General features: G+C 41.1%; 1 protein-coding gene across 1 annotated transcript in view; it reads right to left on the bottom strand.

The window, feature by feature from the left end:
* The window catches only part of gipc3 (GIPC PDZ domain containing family, member 3), a gene marked incomplete at its 5' end in the record, with an annotated part of 45,565 nt that extends 30,564 nt beyond the window's left edge, over positions 1–15,001 (bottom strand). Inside the window, 3 exons of the mRNA XM_084308480.1 lie at positions 935–1,115; positions 5,246–5,431; positions 14,273–15,001. Of these exons, the coding sequence (XP_084164606.1) occupies positions 935–1,115; positions 5,246–5,431; positions 14,273–15,001 (1,096 nt within the window). The remainder of the gene's footprint in view (positions 1–934; positions 1,116–5,245; positions 5,432–14,272) is intronic.
* Between the last annotated feature and the right edge of the window lie 9,362 nt (positions 15,002–24,363).

Genomic DNA, 24,363 nt, shown 5'->3' with positions numbered 1-24,363 from the left:
TAACTCAGTTACCCATTTTTTTCCCCTACTCTGTGTTGTATATTGTATGTATATTGTAAATCTTTGTTTACACTTGTTTACGTACTTGACTTTCTATTTTATACTCATCTATTTTTTTTATCTAGCACACTCTCAGGAGCAGAACAGAAAAAAGCATTTCATATACAAGTATTCTGTATTTTTGTATGACAACTAATAAAGAAACTTGAACTTGAAACTTGAAGTTGACCCCTACGTCTCCATAGCGCCACCTCTTGACTGTAACCACAGCCACAGCCTGAGACCAGTTGTTCCCAATAGCCTACTCATTCACATGCTGTATTGTAATTCTGCTGCCTGCCAGGAGGGGGGGCCATTTCATCCACAGGTTCACTCTCAATCATCACGTGGGACTGAACAGAATTTATGACATCTACAATCCTGATATTTTACATCTCTGTTCATTTATTGACTACATCTGTTCTGGCCATAAAAGACTTATTAATAATTTACATTTTCATGCAAATAAATGTTGAACACAAGAATGATTCAACTCATACCATGATCAATTTTACATTAAGCTAGTCTAAATACTGTGTGTGTGTGTGTGTGTGTGTGTGTGTGTGTGTGTGTGTGTGTGTGTGTGTGTGTGTGTGTGTGTGTGTGTGTGTGTGTGCGTGCGTGCGTGCGTGCGTGCGTGCGTGCGTGCGTGCGTGCGTGCGTGCGTGCGTGCGTGCGTGCGTGCGTGCGTGCGTGCGTGCGTGCGTGCGTGTGTGTGTGGTAGGACAAAATCAAGTGATGCATTTTACATCAGTGTGATGACAAGCAACACCAGCATGACCTTTCAAGACATAAAACAAGTATGTAAAAATGCTACTGCGATGACGACGACGACTTCACTCTCTCTAGCGGATAAGAAAAGCCATGATGAAGGTGATGTAGGTTCTCTACTCACCGAACGCCTTCTTGGGCCCCACCAGTCGCAGGGTGAAGGGGGTCCCCCTGGGCTGCTCCTTCAGCATCTTGGCCACCTCGTAGTGGCGACACCCCACGATGCTCTGGTCGTTGATGGCCTCGATGTGGTCGCCCACGCACACCGACTTCAGCTGGTCTATGGTGCTGCCTTCCTTTATCCTCTGCAGGAGAGAAACAGGAAACGTGTTCGTATGAATGAATGAATGATTGAATGAAAACTTTATTTAACAGATTGCAGCATGGGTACAATACAGTACGGCTCAATACACACAGTTGTTAAGGGGATGCAGACCAGAGAAAGACGTTTGTCTTGTTTACATCAGGGTCCCCCATTTTCAATTCATAGTGACATTTATGACATACACATTTATGGCATAGGGACATACATGACATACAGGTATATAGTACTGTTACATTTGTGACATATACGATATTCAAATATACAGTACTGTTACCCATAGATCCTGACAGAGAATATATACATATGATGGGGAGGAGACTGTCTATTAGGAGGGGGTGGGGGGGTTTGGAAATTTACGGTGGCCAGTTTCGAATTGCAGCCTCCCGTAGGTGCTCTTTAAGAGCGGTTTTGAATGTGGGTAGGGATTCACATTCCTTTACAGCTTTGGGTAGGGCGTTCCACATTGATGTGGCATAATGTGTTCGTATGTTATTATCCAGTTCGTATAAAGTTATCCAGAATGTATCTCAGGATAGATATAGGTATATGTTTGATGGTTTGTTTCATTAAAGGGGTCCCCACTCCTGGAATTCATACGAATTATTCCCAGGCTCTGGGACAGTCCAAAAATATTAGTGAACATGAATAACTCTCCCAAATTAAAAAGAAATGGAATGCTAAAAGTTATATTTGTGATGTCATCAGGTATTAAGTCTGAAGCTGCTCCATAGACAATGAATTGGGGAAAGATGACACTGGGAGCACCCAGTATATAGGTATATTTTCTGTTTCAGAACTGAGAATAAAGCTCATTTTAGTATATAAGAAAAAAAAAAAACATTCTGTGGGTCCACAAAATCACTCCCAATCACTGTGAATGGAGCAGTTCCAGACTCTGTAGCAATGATTGAGTCTCACTTCTCTGGTTTCTGGATTTGGGAGAGAGTGTAGCTTGTGTCCACAACTATTGATTGAACTTTCCTTGGCAATGTAAATAACATATTGCAATATTTTATTTGGGTGGCATTCTCCCAAGTTTGTCCGAGAGAAGGAAACAGTTGTGATTGGAGAAAAGAGCGCAGGTTTGAGATAGGTCTATTGTCTGAGGGCCCATCTACATTGGTCCATGGTGTCTGTCTGTCTACAATCTGTTTGTAATTATTTTTCAATGAGGGTGAGTATGTCGGCGCCAGATTTGTGTCCATTTTGGCAGAAAAGTTTGGAGAGAATGAACTTTTGGAACTGATGGAAGTACGTCACGGTCCATTAGTAAAGCTTTTGTCACTGCGAACGCACGATAGAGGCACAGAATGTTGGCGTAGTTGTCCCTCTTCCAACATGGTTGCTTGTCACAATTTTTTTGTTCTGCGCAGCGGGAGAGTAGATAAAACACTGGAAAAGCATGATATTACTGTTCTACTGCAACCTGTTCACAAGACCCAGTAAGAAGACACAACATTATTACATTTATGTTGATATACTTCTCATATATCCACACACAGCAACCAATGTCTCTTCAGATTCTGATTATTTTATTGTCACAGCTTTTTTTAAATATACATACAGTAGGCCTACATTCAGAAAAACTTGTTTTCCCCGGCTCCTCAACCGTAGTAGATTTGTAAACACAATACACCACGATCTATACAAGGTACAAAATAACAGCGGATAAATAAAAATAAATTATTCTACAGTGTAAGTAGCAGCAGTGTGTGTGTGTGTAATAAGTGTGCTTGTGTGGTGTGTAAGTCACATAAGGTGTTTTTGTGGATGTTCATGTGATAATTCAGAGTCTATCCATCTTCCAACATGGAAGACAAATGGGCACTCTACACATTCAGTGAAAGGCCTCTATTACGTTAGGTTCTAATTCAATAACAAACAAACAGTCAGCAATACCTTCTGTCTGTTTTCTCTCTGTTTTGTGATGGATCAGCATAGCTGTTCCCCACATCTATACAGTTCAGTAAAAGTAATGGATGAGATTGGTAGCCTGTATTAAAGGAACACGCCAACATTTTGGGAAATCGTCTTCTCCAGAGAGAGACAAGAAGATAGATACCAGTCTTCTCTCTGAGCGTTAAGTAGAAAGCTATCTGGCTGCACATTAGCCTAGCTTAGCACAATGAATGGAAGCGGACATGGTCGATTGTCCAACTAACACCTCTCCCGAAGGCTAACTGGCCATGTCCGCTTCCATTCATTGTGCTAAGCTAGGCTAACATGCAGCCAGATAGCTTTCTACTGAACGAGCAGAGAGGAAACTGGTATCTATCTTCTTGTCTCTCTCTGGAGAAGACAGTAAGCAAATTTCCCAAAATGTTGGCCTGTTCCTTCAAGTTTACACATTTGCATCGCTGGTAGAGAAAGTGGTATCGGTTGTATTCTGCCTAAGGAATACCATAGCAGTGATACAATATTCCACTGAACTTGAAGGGAGAGTGGTTATTTTTGGAACCCCTAGCCCCGATTTCCTACTCAGCAATCATGTTGTTGGTCAGTAGAGACCCTTCTCCGCACAATCCAGGATGAGCTCCTCTCTGTGCGAGCTGACTGAAACCAACTGAAGCCCACTCCACACGCTGCAGACAAAATAGACTTCAGTACGTTTCAGTCAGCTCAATACAGACAGGAGCTTGCATTAGTTTGTGGCTGACTAAGCAGAGCTGTGGCTACCCAGCGTGAGGAGCATGGATTGTGGGGAGATGCAGGGATTGGTGAGGGCACGCGTTGTGTGACTGTGTGACATGTGGATGGAAGAGAATTATATTTAAAAAAAAATTATTCAGATTCAGATCATTTTATTGTCACAACTTTTTTTTTTATGTACATACATTCAGAAAAAAACGTGAAATGCTTGTTTTTCCCAGCTTCTCAACCGTAGTAGATTTGTAAACGTAGTACACAACGTATATTCTATCTATACAAACTATAACTATAGACCTAACGCCCTACCCAAAGCTGTTAAGGAATGTGAATCACTACCCACTTTCAAAACCACTCTCAAAGAGCACCTACGGGAGACTGCAATTCGAAACTGGCCGCTGTAAATGTCCTAACCCAACCCCCTCCAATGTACAGTAAATGACCTAACCCAAGAATACACGAGACCCTCTTCTTAGAACCAAGTATGGTTTCGTCGATATTCCAATGTACAGTTTTGCTTGTCCAGTTGTACAGTTTCCCCCACCCCGCCTACCCAACCCCCCACCCCACCTACCCAACCTCCTCCAATGTACAGTTTCTATGTCAAATGTATATACTCTCTTTTTTAGAAATTTTTTGTATCACAAATACAAAATGTATTTGCAAATCTGGTATGTCATAAATGTATAGATGTAGCAGTACTGTCTATCTGTATGTCGTGTATGTCATATATGTTGTGATGAATTGAAAATGGGGGACCCTGATGTAAACAAGACGAAAGTCTTTCTCTGGTCTGCATCCCCTTAACAATTGTGTGTATTGCGCCGTACTGTATTGTACCCATTCTGCAATCTGTTAATACAATTTTCAATCAATCAATCAATCAAACTATAAATATAAACTATAAACTAAATAAGCTATAAATAAACTATAAACTATAACTATAAACTAAATTATAAACAAAACATAATACACAACGTATATTCTATCTCTGCAAACTGTAACTATAAACTATAAATATAAATATAAACTATAACTATAAACTAAATAAGCTATAACTAAACTATAAACTAAACATAATACACAACCTATATTCTATCTATACAAACTATACTATACTAACTGCATAAATAAACTATAAACTTTAAACTAAAACTATAAACTAAACATGATACACACCGTATATTCTATCTACACAAACTATACTATACTATCTGTATAAATAAACTAAACTATAAACTAAACATAATACGTATATTCTATCTATACAAACTATACAATACAAGGTATTTATACTTTTCACAAGTGTTGTTTTTGTTTGTATGTTTGTATTGAAAAATGTATATAAGAAATTAAATCATGGATTGTGCTGAGGGGTGACTGTCGATCGACAACACCATTGGTAAGTAGGAAAGAGTGCTATTCTGAACTATCCCTTTAGTTGTGTGTGTTTCTCCCGCTCACCTTAATGAAGGCATATCCCGCCCCGTTGTCGGTGATGGTCAGGCCCAGAGCGTCCTCCGTCTTCGTGACCTCCACCTCCTTGGTCTCTCCCCGGACGTGGGCGAAGATGAAGTCCTCCAGACCAATCTGCCCTCCCAGCAGCTTCTGCATGTCCACCTTGTGGGAGTTCAGGGTGCAGAACAGGATCTTCGGGGAGGAAATGGAAATCAAGAACACATAGTAGCATACTACAAGAACCTAGGGGTCCACAAAGACGACTTCAAACTGGAAATGGTAACAACAGATGAGGTACTCAAAAAACTGAGCGCCCTCCAACCTAACAAGGCCACTGGCCATGACAACATCCCCTCCAAATTCCTCAGAGACTCAGCAGCCGCCATCACCCCAGTCATCACACACATAATAAACCGCTCCATAAAACAGGGACACGTCCCCAATGACTTAAAAATTGCGAGAGTAACACCCCTGCACAAAAAGGGCAGTAAATTAGACCCAGGCAACTACCGCCCTGTTTCTATCCTTACCTCCATCTCGAAAGTCATGGAAAAAATTGTATACGAACAGGTCGAAAAGTACCTCGGGGAAAAAAATCTAATCTACGAATTCCAATCTGGCTTCAGAACATCCCACTCCACTGACACATGCCTTCTCTATTTAAACGACCACATCAAACAAGAGGTGGACGCGGGCAAATACTGCGCCATGGTCATGCTGGACCTACAAAAGGCCTTCGACACTGTCAATCACACCATTCTGATTGACAAGCTAAAAGCAATTGGTTTTGCTTTTTGATTTTAAAAACAAAATTACAAACATCTCAAAACAAACTGGTCAGACTACTGCTTGACCTTACTCCTAGAACCCACCTCACCCCTGCCCACTTTGACAACCTAGGATGGCTTAGAGTAGACGACAGAGTACAGCAACTTGCAATGGGCCTGGTCTACAAGATACACTACACGACCAAGGTACCCATGTACATGTCAAAATACTTCCCAAGGTCAGTGAATACCACGATCACAACACCAGAGGGAGCTCCACAAATCATGTTAAACCCAGATTCGGCTCAAACAAGGGACTAAACACGTTTAGCAATTATGCCACATCAATGTGGAACGCCCTACCCAAAGCTGTAAAGGAATGTGAATCACTACCCACTTTCAAAAACACTCTCAAAAAACACCTACGGGAGACTGCAATTCGAAACTGGCCCCTGTAAATGTCCTAACCCAACCCCCTCCAATGTACAGTAAATGACCAAGTATGGTTTTGTCAATATTCCAATGTACAGTTTTGCTTGTACAGTTGTACAGTGTCCTTTATATGTATATTTTATGTGTATCGGTGACAATCAAACTGTGAACAAAGAGGCCTATTAAGATGTTAGATCCTAATATGAAAGATTATGTGATTTAATGTTCTATGCCTTATCTTGACTTTGTCTATTTTGCTGCTGTCTATTTTATACAAATGTATGCTTATTTGAGTTTTTACCTATTTTTATGTCTGCACTTTATGCATTGCTCTTGGTCAGCCAATTGTATGCTCCTTTTATGCTTGTGTGTTTTTTTTACTGCTGTGAAGCACTTTGAGCTGCAATTATTGTATGAAAGGTGCTATACAAATAAGGTTTATTATTATTAGTAGTAGTAGTAGTAGTAGTAGTAGTAGTAGTAGTAGTAGTAGTATTCATATTATTATTCATATTATTCATATTATTCATATTATTCATATTATTCATATTATTATTATTATTATTATTATTATTATTATTATTATTATTATTATTATTATTATTATTATTATTATTATTATTATTATTGTTACAAAGGATCAGATTAAACCGAATATATATATTTATTTATTGATATATATTGCATAGTATTTGTATGTCGTTTGATATCCCTTGTATATTCCTTGTACATATACACGGAATATCCCTTTAGCCCAGACCATAATATTTCATTCTCCTATTGGACAGCGGTCCACAGGCGCCAGAGTCGTGCCTCCAGAGTCAGGTTCAAGGCTACCGACAAGACATGTCTGAACATGCCCGGCCTTGCCCAGGGCTACGGGACAGAAATGAGGCTGGCACTAGTTTGTTCACCGTGCATATAAATATGGCGCAGGTGAATACAGAAGCACTTAGTCAGAAGTCAAGAGTTACCCAATAAGTTGAAGCCTCACCCACGATACAACGTGCGGTGAAGTATGGCCTGTTTGGCCCCAGAATAGAGCATTGAGACCGCGTGCGAATTAATAACTGAATTGTCAGAGTTTGGCACTATACCGTCGAGTGCGACATATTTCTATTAAGTCAGTAATAGTCTATTTGTGTATAGTGTATCGTGCGGCTAAAGTTCTACAGTGACCAGCATCACCAACGCTTCCTCGTATTAGCTAGAGTTCTTATCCAGGCTGGGCTGCTTTCATGGCGCTTTCACCCGAGGAGACCTAGACGAGACCGTGTGGACATGTACACTGGATTAATCTACCCGACGACTACATAGCCCTTTGCGGCTGGATTATATTTGCTTTGGTCCTGTGATTTATGGAGCGGAGAATCGCCGACGCTTACACGTGTTGGATTTACCCCGCGAGGAGCCAAGTCGAGTCGGCGCCTCAGAGAGCCTGAGGCCGGCTAGCTTTCTTCACTGTGGAGCTACAGTCTACGGAGAACAGCTGTATTCGTCTGTGGATCAAGAGGCTATTGCACCGTCTCCTGTACTTGGAGTCTCCTTAGTCATCGTTGACCAGACTCTCTACTACCGACAGATCCTCTACCCCTGCTGGCTTACAACCAGGGGGACCCTTCCAGTATCTCCCGCTATATATTACTAGTGTACCATAGATATAATTCCCTAAGATTCAGGTTGTATAATTACCTCCTGCGTAACCAGAGAATGGACATTCATTGTTGATTTGCCTACGCACATTCCTTTGCCTTACAAGTGCATTCAAAGTATAATAGAGAAGTATTATGTACCTTTTGCTGCAATAAATACTTAAAGACAACTTTGTGTAGAACCGGTTCATTGTGGGAAGTGTTCATTATATTTAGATATCATGTACTGTATGGCCAGTAATTAAAGTACATAAAGCGGTAGTGGTTTAATGATACCATACTTATCAATACAGTCAGGGAATTGTACCCCTCAGTTACAATTATTATTATTATTATTATTATTATTATTATTATTATTATTATTATTATTATTATTATTATTATTATTATTATTATTATTATTATTATTATTATTATTATTATTATTATTATTATTATCATCAGAGTGTGCAGAGTCTACAAGCAAGCACCAAGTATTCTTTCCACTATTATACTAATACTGCTATTACACTGGTTTCAACAGCAGAGGGCAGTGCAATCAAGGGGATTCATCTCAGCTGTTGTGGCCATTTTGTATCATCTGATCAATATGGGATTAAGCAGGGATGACTAGCGATGAGACTCTGTGTTCAAATTTGGGTGGATTTGGTATCTATAATTGACCCTTTGCAAGGCCACGTATTTGCAGTTGTGAAGTAAATTCTAATCACATGGAGTATGAATTTGATTTGGCTTGATTCGATTTTTATTTGTCTCGAACAAAGAAACATAAAACAAGTTAAAAAAAATAAAATAAAAAATATAAGGTAAATAGTCAAAGAATATTTCCATACAGTTCAATAAGTGTTCGAGAAGGGACAGGGGGAAATACAGCGTATCAAGCCCTGCCCCTTCCTTACAATATTTTACATTAGAATATAAATTAATACAAATTAAAATGTTGCTTGGTCATTTGTTCTCTGATTCAGAATATCTAGTCTTGCCCAGTGTAACAATACTTCTCGCTAACTTTGAACAGAAGTAGTTTATGTTGGGTTTCCAGCAGAGGTTGTGGTCTATTAAAACCCCTAGAAACTTGTTTGTATACTCTCTACATTTTTACATTATACATTTCCAGTTGAGGATCAGTGTTTATTTTACTATTTCCAAATATCATGAAGTAGTTTTTTTTTTAAATGTATTGAGTGATAACTTATTTGTATCGAACCAACCTTTTAAGTTGTCCATCTCTTTCTTTGCCACTTCTAAAAGCTGCTGAAGGTCATCCCCCGAACATAAAATGTGTGTGTCGTCCGCAAAGACAACAAGTTTCAGTATGTCAGATACTAAAGTTTACATGTCATTTATGTGCTAAATGAATAATTTGGGTCCCAATACTGACCCCTGTGGGACACTACAGGTAATGTTTAAGCATTGTGATCATCTGAAAGGACTCAATCTGTATTGTCTTTAATTATGAATATAAGCAACACTCCAATGTGCAAACCTTGAGATAATTAGGTTTGAAAACATTGTTAATCTAAAAACTTAAAACAGACTTGTGATTCTTCATGGCAAGGGTTCAGTTATTGTGATATAATTATTAATCACTCAATGAATTCTGTCAACATTGAGTTGGGAAATTAGGGATGATTTTCCACTTAGATCAATTTGTTATATTAGAACCAGAATCGTATAAAAGATGTACTTGATGTGGTTGCAGTTTATGATCTCAAGCGTTTTCCACAGGATGACCTAAATCACACTGGCAGTGTACACATCATTTCATTCATTCAAGCATTATACTTCATTCTAATTAGTGTATATAATTGACCACATCTGCCCAGTTGTACAGCCCTGGCCTATTCCTATTCCTATTTCATTTTTACTTATAATTGTACTATATTCTATTGTGCTATTTAATTTAGTTTATATCTCATATCATTTTATTCAACCTCTTATTTACAGTTGTACAGCATGGCCTATATATTTTATTTCGTTTATTGTATTATCTGTCCGCTAATGTCGCACCGATAACGTCGAAAGCAAATTCTTGGCAATAAAGACCTTTCTGATTCTGATTCTGATTCTGATTCTGATTATTATTGTCTGTATATATTTTAAATATTTTCTGGTCTTGCTGACTGTAGTTCATGGACCTTTCTGGAAAGTAGCTCAAATTTGGCACCTGGAACTGAACTGAACAGCAGGCTACTATACATTTGCTTCCTTCTGCTCCTTCTCAAACTCATTTGTTTATCATTTAATGAAGAATGAGATTTCATTTTAATACATTTGTTTCTTTAGTTTATAATTTTTTTTTTTTGATCAACTTTTTCTCCCATTTTCTATATTTTCTCCCATCCCAATTTCGTATCATCCAATTCAACCCTCCCCTGTCACGAACGCTGTTTCTTGCCTCCCACAAGCCGGCTGCAATGTGGACTAAGTCATACATAGCACAAGTTCCCTCCGGTACTTGAGGTAACAGCAGTCGCATCTTTTCACCTGCGCAGCTCGATCTCTCAGTGGCGAGGAGTAACGCGTGGGAGGCTCACGCTGCCCCCAACACTTCCTGATTCTACTGCGCAGGCGCACCAACCGACCTGTAGGAGTCGCTGTCCACAACGCCCGATCCCCACCCATCAGTTTCCCACCCCCTAATACGGCCAATGTGTATTAGTATGAACGACCAGCTAAACTGAAAGCAATGTGGAGCGCTGGGATCGAACAGGCGATCCCAGCGTCTCTGCATTCGTGGCGAGCGCCTTGCCCACTACGCCACGTAGCCGCCCTTTTAGTTTATAATTTTTATTGTGTTTTTTATATGGTTGATTGTTAGAGATAAAATAAACTCAACTATACCATACTGTACTGTACTGCAGGGCACACACCGTCTACCCACTCCAACAAGGCTAAGGAGACTAGGTTTTGTTATCGCCTAAACGAGACACAGATTTCAATGGCCTCTGTGTGTTGTGATAGTAACTATTCATAAAATACTCAAGGACAAATTACTTCCTGAGGATCATAGGCTATAGACCTAGCTTTTATTGTTTCTGTCAACATACAGCCCTAAACCTTGAAATCGAACAGATACGGATAGGCTATAGGCTACAGTACATAGCAGTGTTTATAACACTGTGGCCTCCACAATGTATCCGATAAGCAATAGATAAGACCCGATAAGATCTAGCCATAAACCTTTCTACCACTTTGTACGTAATAATGAATCAAAATCAGAAGTGTTTTTCATCTTTGTCATAGTGTTTATTTGTAGAACATTTTAAATATGTCCTCTTTTAGACCTCCAGAGACTAGAGATTCAAACATCATGCTAGCTTATCTCTGACGTTAGCCAGGTTGTTGTTGTTGTTGTTGTTGTTGTTGTTGTTGTTGTTGTTGTTGTTGTTGTTGTTGTTGTTGGAGAGAGTGGAGGGACAAAGTAGCAAGTATCAAATACAATCCAGTATGATGAGAAAAGAGATTTTTGTCACCCACTATAATCTAATTACTCTATAAGAGAAATTGTGATTATACCATAAATAGAGTTTGATGCATAGACACATTTTATACACTTGCTACATTTACTCGTAAACAGAGAGGCCTATTGAGATGTTAGATCATTATGTGAAAAACTGTGATTTGCATTACCTTGCTGCTATCTTTTTTATGCTTGTTTTATATGTCTGTAACCAATGATGTTTTTTATGTCTGCACTTTATGCATTGTTCATTTTAAGCCTGTCTTTTTTTTTTACTGCTGTGAAGCACTTGATTGATTGATTGATTGATTGATTGATTGATTGATTGATTGATTGATTGAAAACGTTATTAACAGATTGCAGAATGGGTACAGTACAGTACGCCTGTATTCGAATACGAACAGGTTCATGCTTCTGCGTTCGCGTTTTGCACTGATTGGCAACTGCTGTTTCTGGTTGCACCAATCGTGTGACGGCAAGTTCTTTCGCCGGTTAAGCTTAGGCACTCTTTCGAAGTTGGTTAAGGTTAGAGTTTGTCTTAGAGCAGGGCGATAGAACACCAGCCCTGATTCCAAACGCTAACCTTAACCAACTTCGACAGAGTCGCCTAAGCTTAACCAGTGATAAACTAGGCGTTAGGTAGTTTGCTGCTGGTCGAGGCGGAAATGGGCGCATCACGCGATTGGGCGCACATGTCACATGACCAGAAACGCCCATGGCCAATCAGATCGCACCAGAAACGGCAGTGGCCAATCAGATTCGCAAAACGCGAACGCGGAAGCATGAACCGGTTGGTATTCGAATAGACGCGTACAGTACAGCTCAATACATACAACAGAGAAAGACTTTCGTCTTGTTTACATCAGGGTCCCCCATTTTCAATTAATCATAACATATATGACATACACGACATACAGATAGACAGTACTGCTACATCTATACATTTATGACATATCAGATTTCCAAATACAGTAGACTGTTTGTGATACAAAAAGAGTCTAGAAAAGAGAGTATATACATTTGACGTAGAAACTGTACATTGGAGGAGGTTGGGTAGGTGGGGGGGGTGTTGGGTGGGGGGGGGGACTTTGAGCTGCAATTTCTGTATGAAAGGTGCTATACAAATAAAGTTATTATTAGTATTATTAAAGTTATTTATCAATTAAAAATACAACAACAAGAATAATAGATTGAGTTGAAGGTTTGCTTGGAGGACTGATTGAAGCATTAATGAGTGTTATATACCAGACATGTTATGTAGTCTACGTCTATTTTCACAACTGATACTTTCATCTCGAGCCTGAGGGACAGCAGCAGCAGTGCCTGTTTCCAGTCTGATTAGTTCAACTCATGTATACAAAATAAAAAAGAACACAAGGACACAATAAAATACAGTTACTCTAGATAAAAAACACATGTGTAAAGAGGGGACAAACCAAAACAAATGCTACTTTGGTCCCTATGGTCTCCCCTAGGCCTATTCTCTATCATCAAGCTAGTTCTCATGCCACTCTATTATATATTTAGTAGTCCTTTTTAAGTACGTCTTAAATGACAATAGTTCTTCTCATTATACAACCGAAACGACTATCCACCTCGGATGGCCCGTGTCGTGGGCCACAGTGCTTGGTGGCAATGGGAACATCAACAGTCTATTGTGTGTTTGTCCAGCCTTGACCCCTGACCTGCTGCACTAAAGGTTCATTCAGTAGATTTCCTCTCTCTCAAGGACAAGCCAGTTGTGAGCGCTGTGGCTGCGCTGCAATGACGCACTGTAGGTTTTATACAGTATACAGTAAACCTGCAGGTGTTATTGCAGCAATAAATACACCACTGATGTCCAATGCATCGTCGTGTATTGTTATCTACACAGCGCTTAGTCACTGAAAATCATTATCTGGCTATTTCTGACGCTGAACAGCGAGGCACAGAAGGGGATCCTCCGTGCCGCATCATGGAAACAAGTCTTCATTGAAACCTAACACCTTTTCTCCAGATGGCCTGTCGAACCAGGAATAAAAGGGAGAAACGAAACTACACACTGGTCTATTTTGCAATGTTATAATTCAACATAAATTACACTTTCACTGTCTCCTTCTGCTTTCACTGTCTCTACCCATATGCTCTGTATGATAGCATATACAACAACAGTGCTGTATATACCGCATATTTACATTTATATCTTTATATATAACCCCTCTATATACTTGCTTGTACACCTGCACATAATCCATAGCTCTGTATGATAGCATGTACAATAATGCTGTATATACCATATATATATTTATTTATTTATTTATTTATTTATTTATTTATTCTCACTGCATATACCTATCCTCACCTGTCTGTACTTACCTGCACATAGTCCTTTTCTATATCTATATCTGTACATATCCTACTCTTACTAGTTAAGCTGCTGGCCAGTAGTAGTCATACTGTCTTTATTTATTATACTACAACTCTGTACATACAACTGATTAGCACCACACTCAGTAGTACTAATGTGTATGTTTTGTACCCAGTTTAACCACCTGTACGTTGTATATTGCTGTTGCACTTTACTGCTACATTTGCACTCTGGTTGGATGCCAAACTTCTTTTCATTGCACTGTACTCGTGCTGTATATAATGACAATACATTTGAATCTAATCTAATCTAAAATACCATGACCTGATTCAATTGAATGGTAAGAGTGGTTCCATTAGTTTCCCCCCGTACCTCTGAGGCTGAGATGTTGAACACCTCTGCGATCTTGCCGTACAGCTCCTTGACGTTGGTAAATCCGTGGATGCGGCCTGTGGGGCTGCCGTGAGCCAACTGGGTGTGGAACACAAGCCTGGGCCTGGGGTACTCCGGTGGCCCCGGTGGGGGTGGCGACGGGGGAGGGAGCGGCGGGGCGGTGGGTTCCGCTCCCCTCTGGTTCTGGCTCTGGCTCTGGCTCTGGCTCTGACTCTGGTTCTGGCTCTGGCTCGAGGCCCTCTGCTCCTCTGAGGCCGCCACCTTGGAATCCAGCGGGCTCATAGCCTCCCCGTTCTGCATCGGCCCCAGCACTGACACTCCTCCTGTGGAGCCCTGGTGGTGTGCTGCCCTGGCCTGGCAGAGAGACGCTGTCCTTCTCCTGTGGAGCCCTGGTGGTGTGCTGCCCTGGCCTGGCAGAGAGACGCTGTCCTTCTCCTGTGGAGCCCTGGTGGTGTGCTGCCCTGGCCTGGCAGAGAGACACTGTCCTTCTCCCCCGACCAGCCAAGTGACCAACCAACCAACCAACCAACCAACTGTGTGGCCCCCGGGGCACTGCTGAATTAGTGATGAGAGTAGCCAGGTAACGGCAGCCCGAGGACGCCTGCCGCTCGCTGCCAGGTGGGAACCCGACTCTCTGTGAGCCGAGGATCGTATGTGTGACACCTGAGCCCCCGGCAGGCTCACCCACAGAGCGCACAAACACAGCATGTCAGGTACAGGCTTTCTCCGTAAATACAAAACTAATACCACCATAATCCCTCATATCAGTCTCTAGGGTGCGAGACGCACACTTCACACATGATCCTGAAAGTGTGGCATATGCCCCTTTGAAATATGGAAGTATAGCAACCATATCGTCGGGGTGACTTCCAAAGTGTGTCACCTGGAGCTGGCCACAGACAATGCCCCAGTATTGGAGGTAAGGTGATAGCCTTGGCTGGGGAGTGAAGTCCCCCTGGCTTCATTAATGTAGATATGTTGCTGTCTGGGTGGATACTTGGCAATCCGCTGACCCTTTTGACCCCGGAGACAGCCTGCTGATACACAAGACTCCCGTTTAGCCTGATAAATGGATGTTTAATTCACGCCTGTGCGTTGGTGCTTCTTGCGCTGACGAGCTTTTAGACTTTTGTAAGTACAAGTGGGCTACGTGGTATTTCTCAGGTTACTGACCTTAACTACAATTTCGAGGGTCTTGTACATCAATAGTTCCAATTCAGGAAACGTACTACTTTTATTTCACTACATTTCAAAATAAAAAATGATATATATTTTGTCTCCGCTGTACCATATGCCTGCAGGTATTAGTTACATTTGTCTGTTTGTTTGCTTTTGGTTGAGATAGTTTTGCAAATAGAAATGTATATAATAGACCACCCCAACACTTCCGGTATTGTGAAATCATGGGAGAGAGAGCGGGGGGAGGAAATTAATGAATGTGGATGAGAGCCTTGACATTAAGTGGTTGTAGCTACGGCTGTGGGGGTGCTGGAGACATGATCCAATATACTTTTATACGCCTGATTCTCCTGAACACGGGGAGACCAATCCCAAGTCGATCAGCACTTTCTCTGCCGAGCTATAGTCACTTTTCCGGCTACTTTGTTTTTGTGCCACCCACCCCCTCCTAATGTACAGTCTCCTCCCCATTATATGTATATATTTTCTGTTAGGATCTCTGGGTAACAGTACTGTATATTTGCATATCGTATATGTCACAAATGTAACAGTACTATATACCTGTATGTCATGTATGTCCCTATGTCATAAATGTCATGAATTAATGAATGAATGAAAACTTTATTTAACAGATTGCAGAATGGGTACAATACAGTACGGCTCAATACATACAATTGTTAAGGGGATGCAGACCTGAGAAAGACGTTTGTCTTGTTTCCATCAGGGTCCCCCATTTTCAATTCATATAGACATTTATGACATACACAACATACATGACATTTGTGGCATAGGGACATATAGGTATTTAGTACTGATACATTTGTGACATAAACGGTATTCAAATATACAGTACTGTTACCCCTAGATCCTGACAGAGTATATACATATGATGGGGAGGGGACTGTACATTAGGAGGGGGTGGGTGGGTGGGAGAGAAATATACATACGGCGGGGAGGGAATATACATGCGGTGGGGAGGAGACTGTCTATTAGGAGGTGGTGGGGGTTTTGGGCATTTACGGTGGCCAGTTTCGAATTGCAGCCTCCCGTAGGTGCTCTTTAAGAGCGGTTTTGAATGTGGGCAGGGATTCACATTCCTTTACAGCTTTGGGTAGGGCGTTCCACATTGTTGTGGCATAATTGCGAAACGTGTTTAGTCCCTTGTTTGAGCCCCATCTGGGTTTAACATGATTTGTTGAGCTTCCTCTGGTGTAGTGGTTGTGGTATTCACTGACCTTTGGGAAGTATTTTGACATGTACATGGGCACCCCGGTCGTATAGTGTATCTTGTAGACCAGGCCCATTGCAAGTTGCTGTACTCTGTCGTCTACTCTAAGCCATCCTAGGTTGTCAAAGTGGGCAGGGGTGAGGTGGGTTCTGGGGTTCAGGTCAAGTAGTAGTCTGACCAGTTTGTTTTGTGATGTTTGTAATTTTGTTTTAAGCGCCTTTGAGGTGCTTTGGTACCATGTATGTTGTGTATGTCATATGTCATAAATGTCATAAATGTCACTATGGGGTGGCCGGGTGGCGCAGCGGTCTAAGCGTCTGCCCACCACCACAGAGACAGTGGGATCGAATCCAGCTGTGGTGCTTCCGGGTTGGCCGACCGTTCATACTAACACAATTGGCAGTGTTAGAGGGTGGGAAAACCCGGCGAGGGTGGGTCCTGGTCGTTGTAAAACAGCGACTCCTACAGATCGGTCGGAGGTGCCTGCACAGCGAGGTCGGATCCTGGGGGAGGTAGTGTCCTCCACACGTTACACTCCCCCAGTGAGAGTCCGCGCTGCCAGGTGAAAAGAAGCGGTGGGCTGGCTACACGTGTCGGAGGAAGCATGTGTGATAGTCTCCGCCCTCCCAGACCGACGGTAGGGGGCAGAGCACACAACGACCAGGTAGGGGATTGGGAATTGGCATAACGACTAACATTGGGATGGGAGAAAAACGGAAAAAGAAAGGGGGGAAAAGAGAAAGTTAAAAAGATTAATTAGAAATGTCACTATGAATTGAAAATGGGGGATGTAAACAAGACAAACGTCTTTCTCTGGTCTGCATCCCCTTAACAATTGTGTGTATTGAGCCATACTGTATTGTACCCATTCTGCAATCTGTTAAATAAAGTTTGCATTCATTCATTCATTCATTCATTCATTCATTCATTCATTCATTCATTCATTCATTCATTCATTCATTCATTCATTCATTCATTCGTTTGTTCATTCATTCACTCTCCTCCTTCTGCTGTCTCTCTCTAGGCATTTCTATAGGAGAATGTTGACATCATGAGCCTAGACTTGGAGATAAAAACCAGGTAGGTTCTTCCAACCCAACTACACAGCAAAACCAGGTGATGCCTTGGCTTGGGAATCAAGTTAACATTACTACACCCCGCAAGCTCAGCAGCGTTCTTTTCTGTTCACATGTTGATGTTGGATATTGAACTGTGAATGAATGTGCCACTTATTCAGTACTCCCTTGACAGGTTGACCTATATTCCATGCACAACTGGAAAAGGTTTGTTCAGAATGTGGGTTCCTTGTGCACGCAGACAGTCCCTCTCATATTAAGGTACCCTGCTATTTTGTAGGCTAGCTGTGGCTGTCTCACCTTCGGATTGTGTTCTAGCTGGCCTGGGGTTGGCATGTTTTTTATTTTCCCTTCCCCATAGATTCTCTCCCTTGTTTGTACCTTCCCTTCCCCATCACCCCCGTGTTTTTAGCATAGCGTAGGTATCATACAGTAGGTAGCCTAATTTTAGCCGCCCATCATGTGTGTCCCGTAGTTCCCCTTGGGTGATACAAGTCACCCACTAGTCAGGGCGGTTTAGGGAAGCCAGTCTGGTAATTGGCGCTAGTCCAACTAGCCCCGGGTGTTGTTTTATTGTCTTGCATGCGATTGTAGAGTAGCAGAAAGAAAAAACAAACTTTATAAACTATGGGCTGTAGAAGTGTAGCCTACTGTGTGTTAGCGTGTTGTGTATACATATTTTGTAAGTATTTGCATCGAGTGCTCTGCCTGTGGGTTTTCTCTGCTGATGCTAAACATCACGCCATTACTTATGTATCTACTAATCCATGTTAGCCTGCCTGGCTTACCAGCGTTTGCAGGGCAGTATAGGGAATTGCAGGACCCCCCCAGCCCCCAAGCCCCCCACTACACCACCATTATGTCTACCAGAGGGCCCCTATTTCAGTTCCTATTGTGTGTAAATAAAGTTGTTATTCTTTTTACATCTTCTGTGGCTGTGTGCTCTGTTGGGAACCTACTATGGCTGTCCTGGTTCGACCTGTGACACCAACTGGACAAATAGAGGCCGACCCACCATGATGAGTGAAGACAGGAGATGTTGATCAGTGCCCTAGACAGAGAGATATTCACAAGAACGACAGCAGCAACAAAAGAAGATGTGCACTTTCACTTTCACTTGAACTTCCTCTTCCGAGACACAGCTTTGAAGCTAATTCACAACATGCTACCCTTGGGCTATTTTTTTTTTATGTTATATGGGAAGAGGCTGACATCAACATCAACCCTTTTCCCAAAGCTAAATGCCGCATACAAGATAATTCTACAAATAAGACGCTTTGTCCAGCCACATACACACATTTGTAGGTCTAATGTTGTTTTCCAGTGGAATTATTTATCAAAATAATTGACTGAGGTTTTAACTGAGCACTTTTACCCCTGTTTTAATGTGTGTACTTTGTCCAGCATTCCTTTTCGAATAACAATTAACCACCGGATTATTGTGAATATATAACATATAACATAAAATGTACTAGACAATTATGCATAGAAGTTAAAGCGCATACATCCAAGTCATCTAGATGACGGAACGCTATAATTAAAAATCCCTCCATTTAAAATACATAGAAAATATCAAATCATTATGAAAAATAATCCTGGTTTAGTTTTTTTTGCACACGGTGTGCTATATTTCAATAATCTTCTTTGTCCCATGCATGTGACGAAGTGTACGTCAATAATTTCTTTTCAAAACCTCCTTACCTCCTTGCCTCCAGGAGGCATAAAAAAGCTGCCTACAGATCTTGACATTCCTGAGGGCGTTCCTCACATGATTTACATTAGCAGACGAGCGTTTATATGCCCTCGCGTGCCCGTGTTTCTACTAGTGCTAACGCTTTCACTAGGCCAATACTACCAAGTTGTTTTCTTTTTCACGGTATGTCGAATTAAGTAGATCACATACTGTACACACATTCAGCCAAATAATGTGTATATTGAATGTGATGGATCACCCACAATGCCCCTCTTCCCTGCATGTGGACCGTTCTGTCCAACTGGCTTGTACCTCTCATAGCTGCAGCTGGGCCGCGTGCGTCATACATTTTCCCAGCCCCTCAGGCCAAGGCATTTTGCTTATCCCAAGGCCAGTGCTTTTAAGACCCTGATAGAATGACCGTTTTTTTCTGGCAAAACAAGACCCTTTTCAACCGGTGATGGGCGGCCGTAGCAGCAGAAGGACATCTCACTCTTGTTTCCTCTATAAATGATAACCTCTCTCCTCCTGGACAGCTATTTTTCCAAGCCACAGTTATGTAACGCCCCAAGACACCACTTCTCTGTCTTGCGAGAACATATCGAAATGTCCTACGAATCCACATACTGTTTTAGTGTGTTAATTTAGTTATATGTTCAGTTCTACGTTAGGAATTGAGTAGGAAGCGATGCCAAAGATTCACTTGCTTTACCTTATTGTAAGTGCTGTGGATGTGAATGGAAGACTGTATAACTTCACAAGAGCCGGGAGTCCGGGACATGTCCAGTGTTTATAAAGGAATGAACTCATATGGTTCCTGTCCTCATTGATTCAATATTTGCCTGTATATCGCCTAGATCAGTGCAAACGCGGGACTCAGACGTCAATATTGGCAGAATGCGCAAGTCATTTGTTGACCGTATCGAATAGGGGGGTTAAAGAGGAATTACAAGTCATATGGTTTCAGACCATGTCTCTTGTGTTATGGGCTGACCTTCGAAGCTTTTTTTGGCACTCGAAGCTTCGGGGCCGAGCTTCGATTTTAATTCGAAGCTTCAAAAAATAATAATAATAATAATTTTTTTAATAATTTTTATTTTATTTTTTATTTTTTTAATCTTATGTTGTGGGACTTGTAAAGCACTTTGGTAAACGTTGTTGTTTTTAAATGTGCTCTATAAATAAAGTGGATTGGATTAATTAATTAAGTAGCCCCTTTCGTGACTGTGACGCAGCCAACAAGGTTTCACTCGGCTGTGTGATTTAATTCAAGGTGGATCGCTGTTGTCGTCTACAAGGTCCGGATTCTACATGGTCCGGCAATGTAGACCTTGTAGACTCCACTACAGACCAATTATCAGTGAATGTTCATGCATTTTTAAGAAGGGCTACTTCCACAAAAAAACAAAGAACTCACCAAAACATCAGTAGCACCTTATCTAAATGTTCTATTTCATATATGGAGATTCATATTTATTTATGTATTGCATGCATTTCTACATTTTATTTCCTATTTTGTTTATTCATCCCAGTATCTTTCTTTCTTATGTGTGGAATTCTACAAGGCATGTAGGTGTATATGTGTTTGAGGATGATATCCTTCAAACAGGCAATAGTGATGATATAATTTGGGCAGTGCTGAGCTGGGTTACTTTCCTCCAGTGAGTCCCCCGCCCCCACCCAATGCCCCCCCCCACACACACACACACACACACACACACACACACACACACTCACACACACACTCACACACACACACACACACACACACATGCACAAACTTCGATTTTTTTTTTTTAACGTTCAAAGCTTGTGCCATCGAACGAAGCTTCGAAGCTTCGAAGTATTTAAGACAGCCGGTGATAAAGTACATTTCCAGTGCAGGCTTTGTAATTCCCCTATGCAGTGATGACATTGTAACACCTCATCACAGCATGTCTCTTTTGTGCTGTTACTAAGCTACTACTATCACTTTGGTCAACGGATCATGTGTGAGTCACATTCACACACACACGCCACACTGTTTTTGAAACCATTATTGCCATGTTGTTTACAAACACTCTCGTCGCATCATCAACTCCCACCCGCTCCTTATCAAGCCTCGTTGCCTCCTTTATCCTCTTTGTTTCCCGGTGAGGCGGGCTTTGGGATGTAATTGCGCCGAGAGGCTGGAGGCCGGCTGTTTCCTGGTGCAGCAGACTTTGGGATGTATTGTGCGCTTGAGAGGCTGGAGGCAGACTGGCGGGCCAGATTGTGTGAGGGTGGTGGTGTGTTTGCTGTGTCATGTGGCTTTACACTGCCTCTTCTGTTCTCAGCGGTGGCCGAATGCAGTCATGAGCTTGTCTGCCAAGAAAAGACACTCCCGGATACCCAATGTTGCCCACACTTCTCTAAAGATGTATAGCCTTCTGCTAATCATTCATCTAAGGCTGATTGTCCTGAAACGTGGCGTTCTCCGTTTAAGGGTCTTTAAATGAACAGAGAGAGATGCAACGAGTTAGTCTCCTTTAAATGAACAGGGAAAGACAGTGAGTTAGTCTCCTTTTAAGCCCTATAGCCATTATTTTCAGAAGATTTGCCTAAAAGTACATACCCAAGTAAATGGAAGATTGCTCCACTTCTACAAGGTCCATTTGCATGTTCTGCACATCTATGGACCTCAGGGAATGTATTGCCAGTGTCAGAGATATTGTGTCTGTTACTATGCTTGAGTAAATTGTAATGAACCAAAGGAGAATATAAAATAAAAATAAACTTCTTTTGTTCTTCTTTGACGGTGAATAACACCATGCTAACATTGACCACACATGAAATTAATTCAGCACTTTCTTGAGATCAAGTGTACTAAAGGTCTAAGCAAATGAATAAAGGGCAGATGATTTACAGGGGTTTTTGTACAGTAGGCCTACTGAATTTTGCCACCCGGACACATGCAATTTGAAATATGAATATAGAATAGCAGGCCTATTGGTAAATAAACGTAGTGCTGAAAATATACACTTTGACTGCTGTTTTGATAGGGTTAGGGTCTTTACTCTTGGCTAAGTTTGAAAAATAAACAAAACATTACTTATTACGGACTGTATTGATCTATTTATGACGTGAAATAAATATTGTACCAGTACCGGGCGATCAGGTTTAAGAGATTAAACGAACAGGGAAAGACAGCGAGCGAGTTTGTTTCCTTTAAATGAACAGGGAAAGACAGCGAATTTGTTTCCTTTAAATTAACAGGAAATGATGCTGAGTTGTGGCGAAATTTGGGGGAGAAAGTGTGTTTTAATCTCTTTATAATTCTGATAGTTGTTCCTGAAATATGATCCCGTAGGTTATGTTACGCCACCCCTCTCAAATGAACCGTGAATCAACTCTTCTTAGTAATAAGATCTGAAAGAAGCGTAACGTGACGACAGTGTGACTTTGCTGTCAGTTTAACCTGTGGCCTTGGTCAGCTGAGTAGAAGAGTGTGGCGTGACCAATCGCTGTACACTGGTTGCCTGCCTCTAGGGGGGAGGGGCTTGCTGGCCGAAGCCCCAGTGTTGAAAATGATGATGTCCCGCGGTTTTGGAAGAAAAGACACCCAGTGGTCTGTATCCTGAATTGCTGACCTTTGCCCTCCCAAGAATTGGAATAAAAGACAACTTCTGGCTTTCATTATTATTCATGAAAGTGTTGCTCTCTCTTCTTTTCATCTTTACATTGTGTGTTCTGTGGGGATTTGCAGTTCATCTAATTAACATTTACATTTAGTCATTTAGCTGATTGATTGATTGATTGATTGATTGCAAATTTTATTAACAGATTGCAGAATGGGTACAATACAGTACGGCTCAATACAGACCAGAGAAAGACTTTCGTCTTATCAGGGTCCCCCATTTTCAATTCATCTGACGCTTTTATCCAAAGCGACTTACAAGTTCTGTACGACAAGTCATCTAATAAACAACACATTCTGCCTATGCTCTTATGTTGCATGACTACTGATTTAAATATTATTATTATTATTATTATTATTATTATTATTATTATTATTATTATTATTATTATTATTATTATTATTATTATTATTATTATTATTATTATTATTATTATCATCATTAGGCTATTTTGGAAAATGATTAGTCTTGGTTAGGCAATAATGCTGTATTCAATAGAACAATGTTATAGAGTAGAATAGTTCATTTGTTTTAACCCCTAAATCTATCTAGTTTATTTCTTAGAAGGTTATTAGAACCGCAAGAATCCTAGGACTACACCCACTGAATGAATGAATGAATGAAAACGTTATTTAACAGATTGCAGAATGGGTACAATACAGTACGGGCGGCTCAATACACACAATTGTTAAGGGGATGCAGACCAGAGAAAGCCTTTCGTCTTGTTTACATCAGGGTCCCCCATTTTCAATTCACAGTGTACACTCGCCCAGCTAGGTGTATATTTGTATTTCACCAAAGTTATCTTTGTTTGCTAGTGAAATAATTGTTTTGGTAATGGTAATAATTGTAATAGAATATGAGACTAATTGTTCTCCTCTACTTTCATTTGGGCCTATATTCTGCTAGAGCTAGACAGTTGTTTTATTTGTTATTTATTTGGAGTTAAATGTTGTAATATGATGTAACACGTAATACGCACCATTTGTTGTTGATAAACGTGTTTATGTAAAGATCACCGGTCAATCATTATTGCAGTAACCTTGCTGCTGGTATAATAAATGAACCCCACCCTCACACAGCCATAGATAGAGCGAGGACACGGGTACCCCCTGTCCCATATAAGGTCATGGGCGGACCTTGGAAGTGAAGTACCACACTCTGATTGGTGGAACGGTCTGACATGACCGGTTTTTTCTAATTCATCGCCGCCTCTCATTGGTCAGTGCCCTTGGTCC

Source organism: Notolepis coatsorum (assembly GCF_963971535.1).
Source record: "Notolepis coatsorum genome assembly, chromosome: 2".
NCBI classification, from domain to species: Eukaryota; Metazoa; Chordata; class Actinopteri; order Aulopiformes; family Paralepididae; genus Notolepis; species Notolepis coatsorum.
The sequence above is the reverse complement of the archived record's forward strand: the minus strand, read 5'-3'. Positions and strand labels throughout refer to the sequence as shown.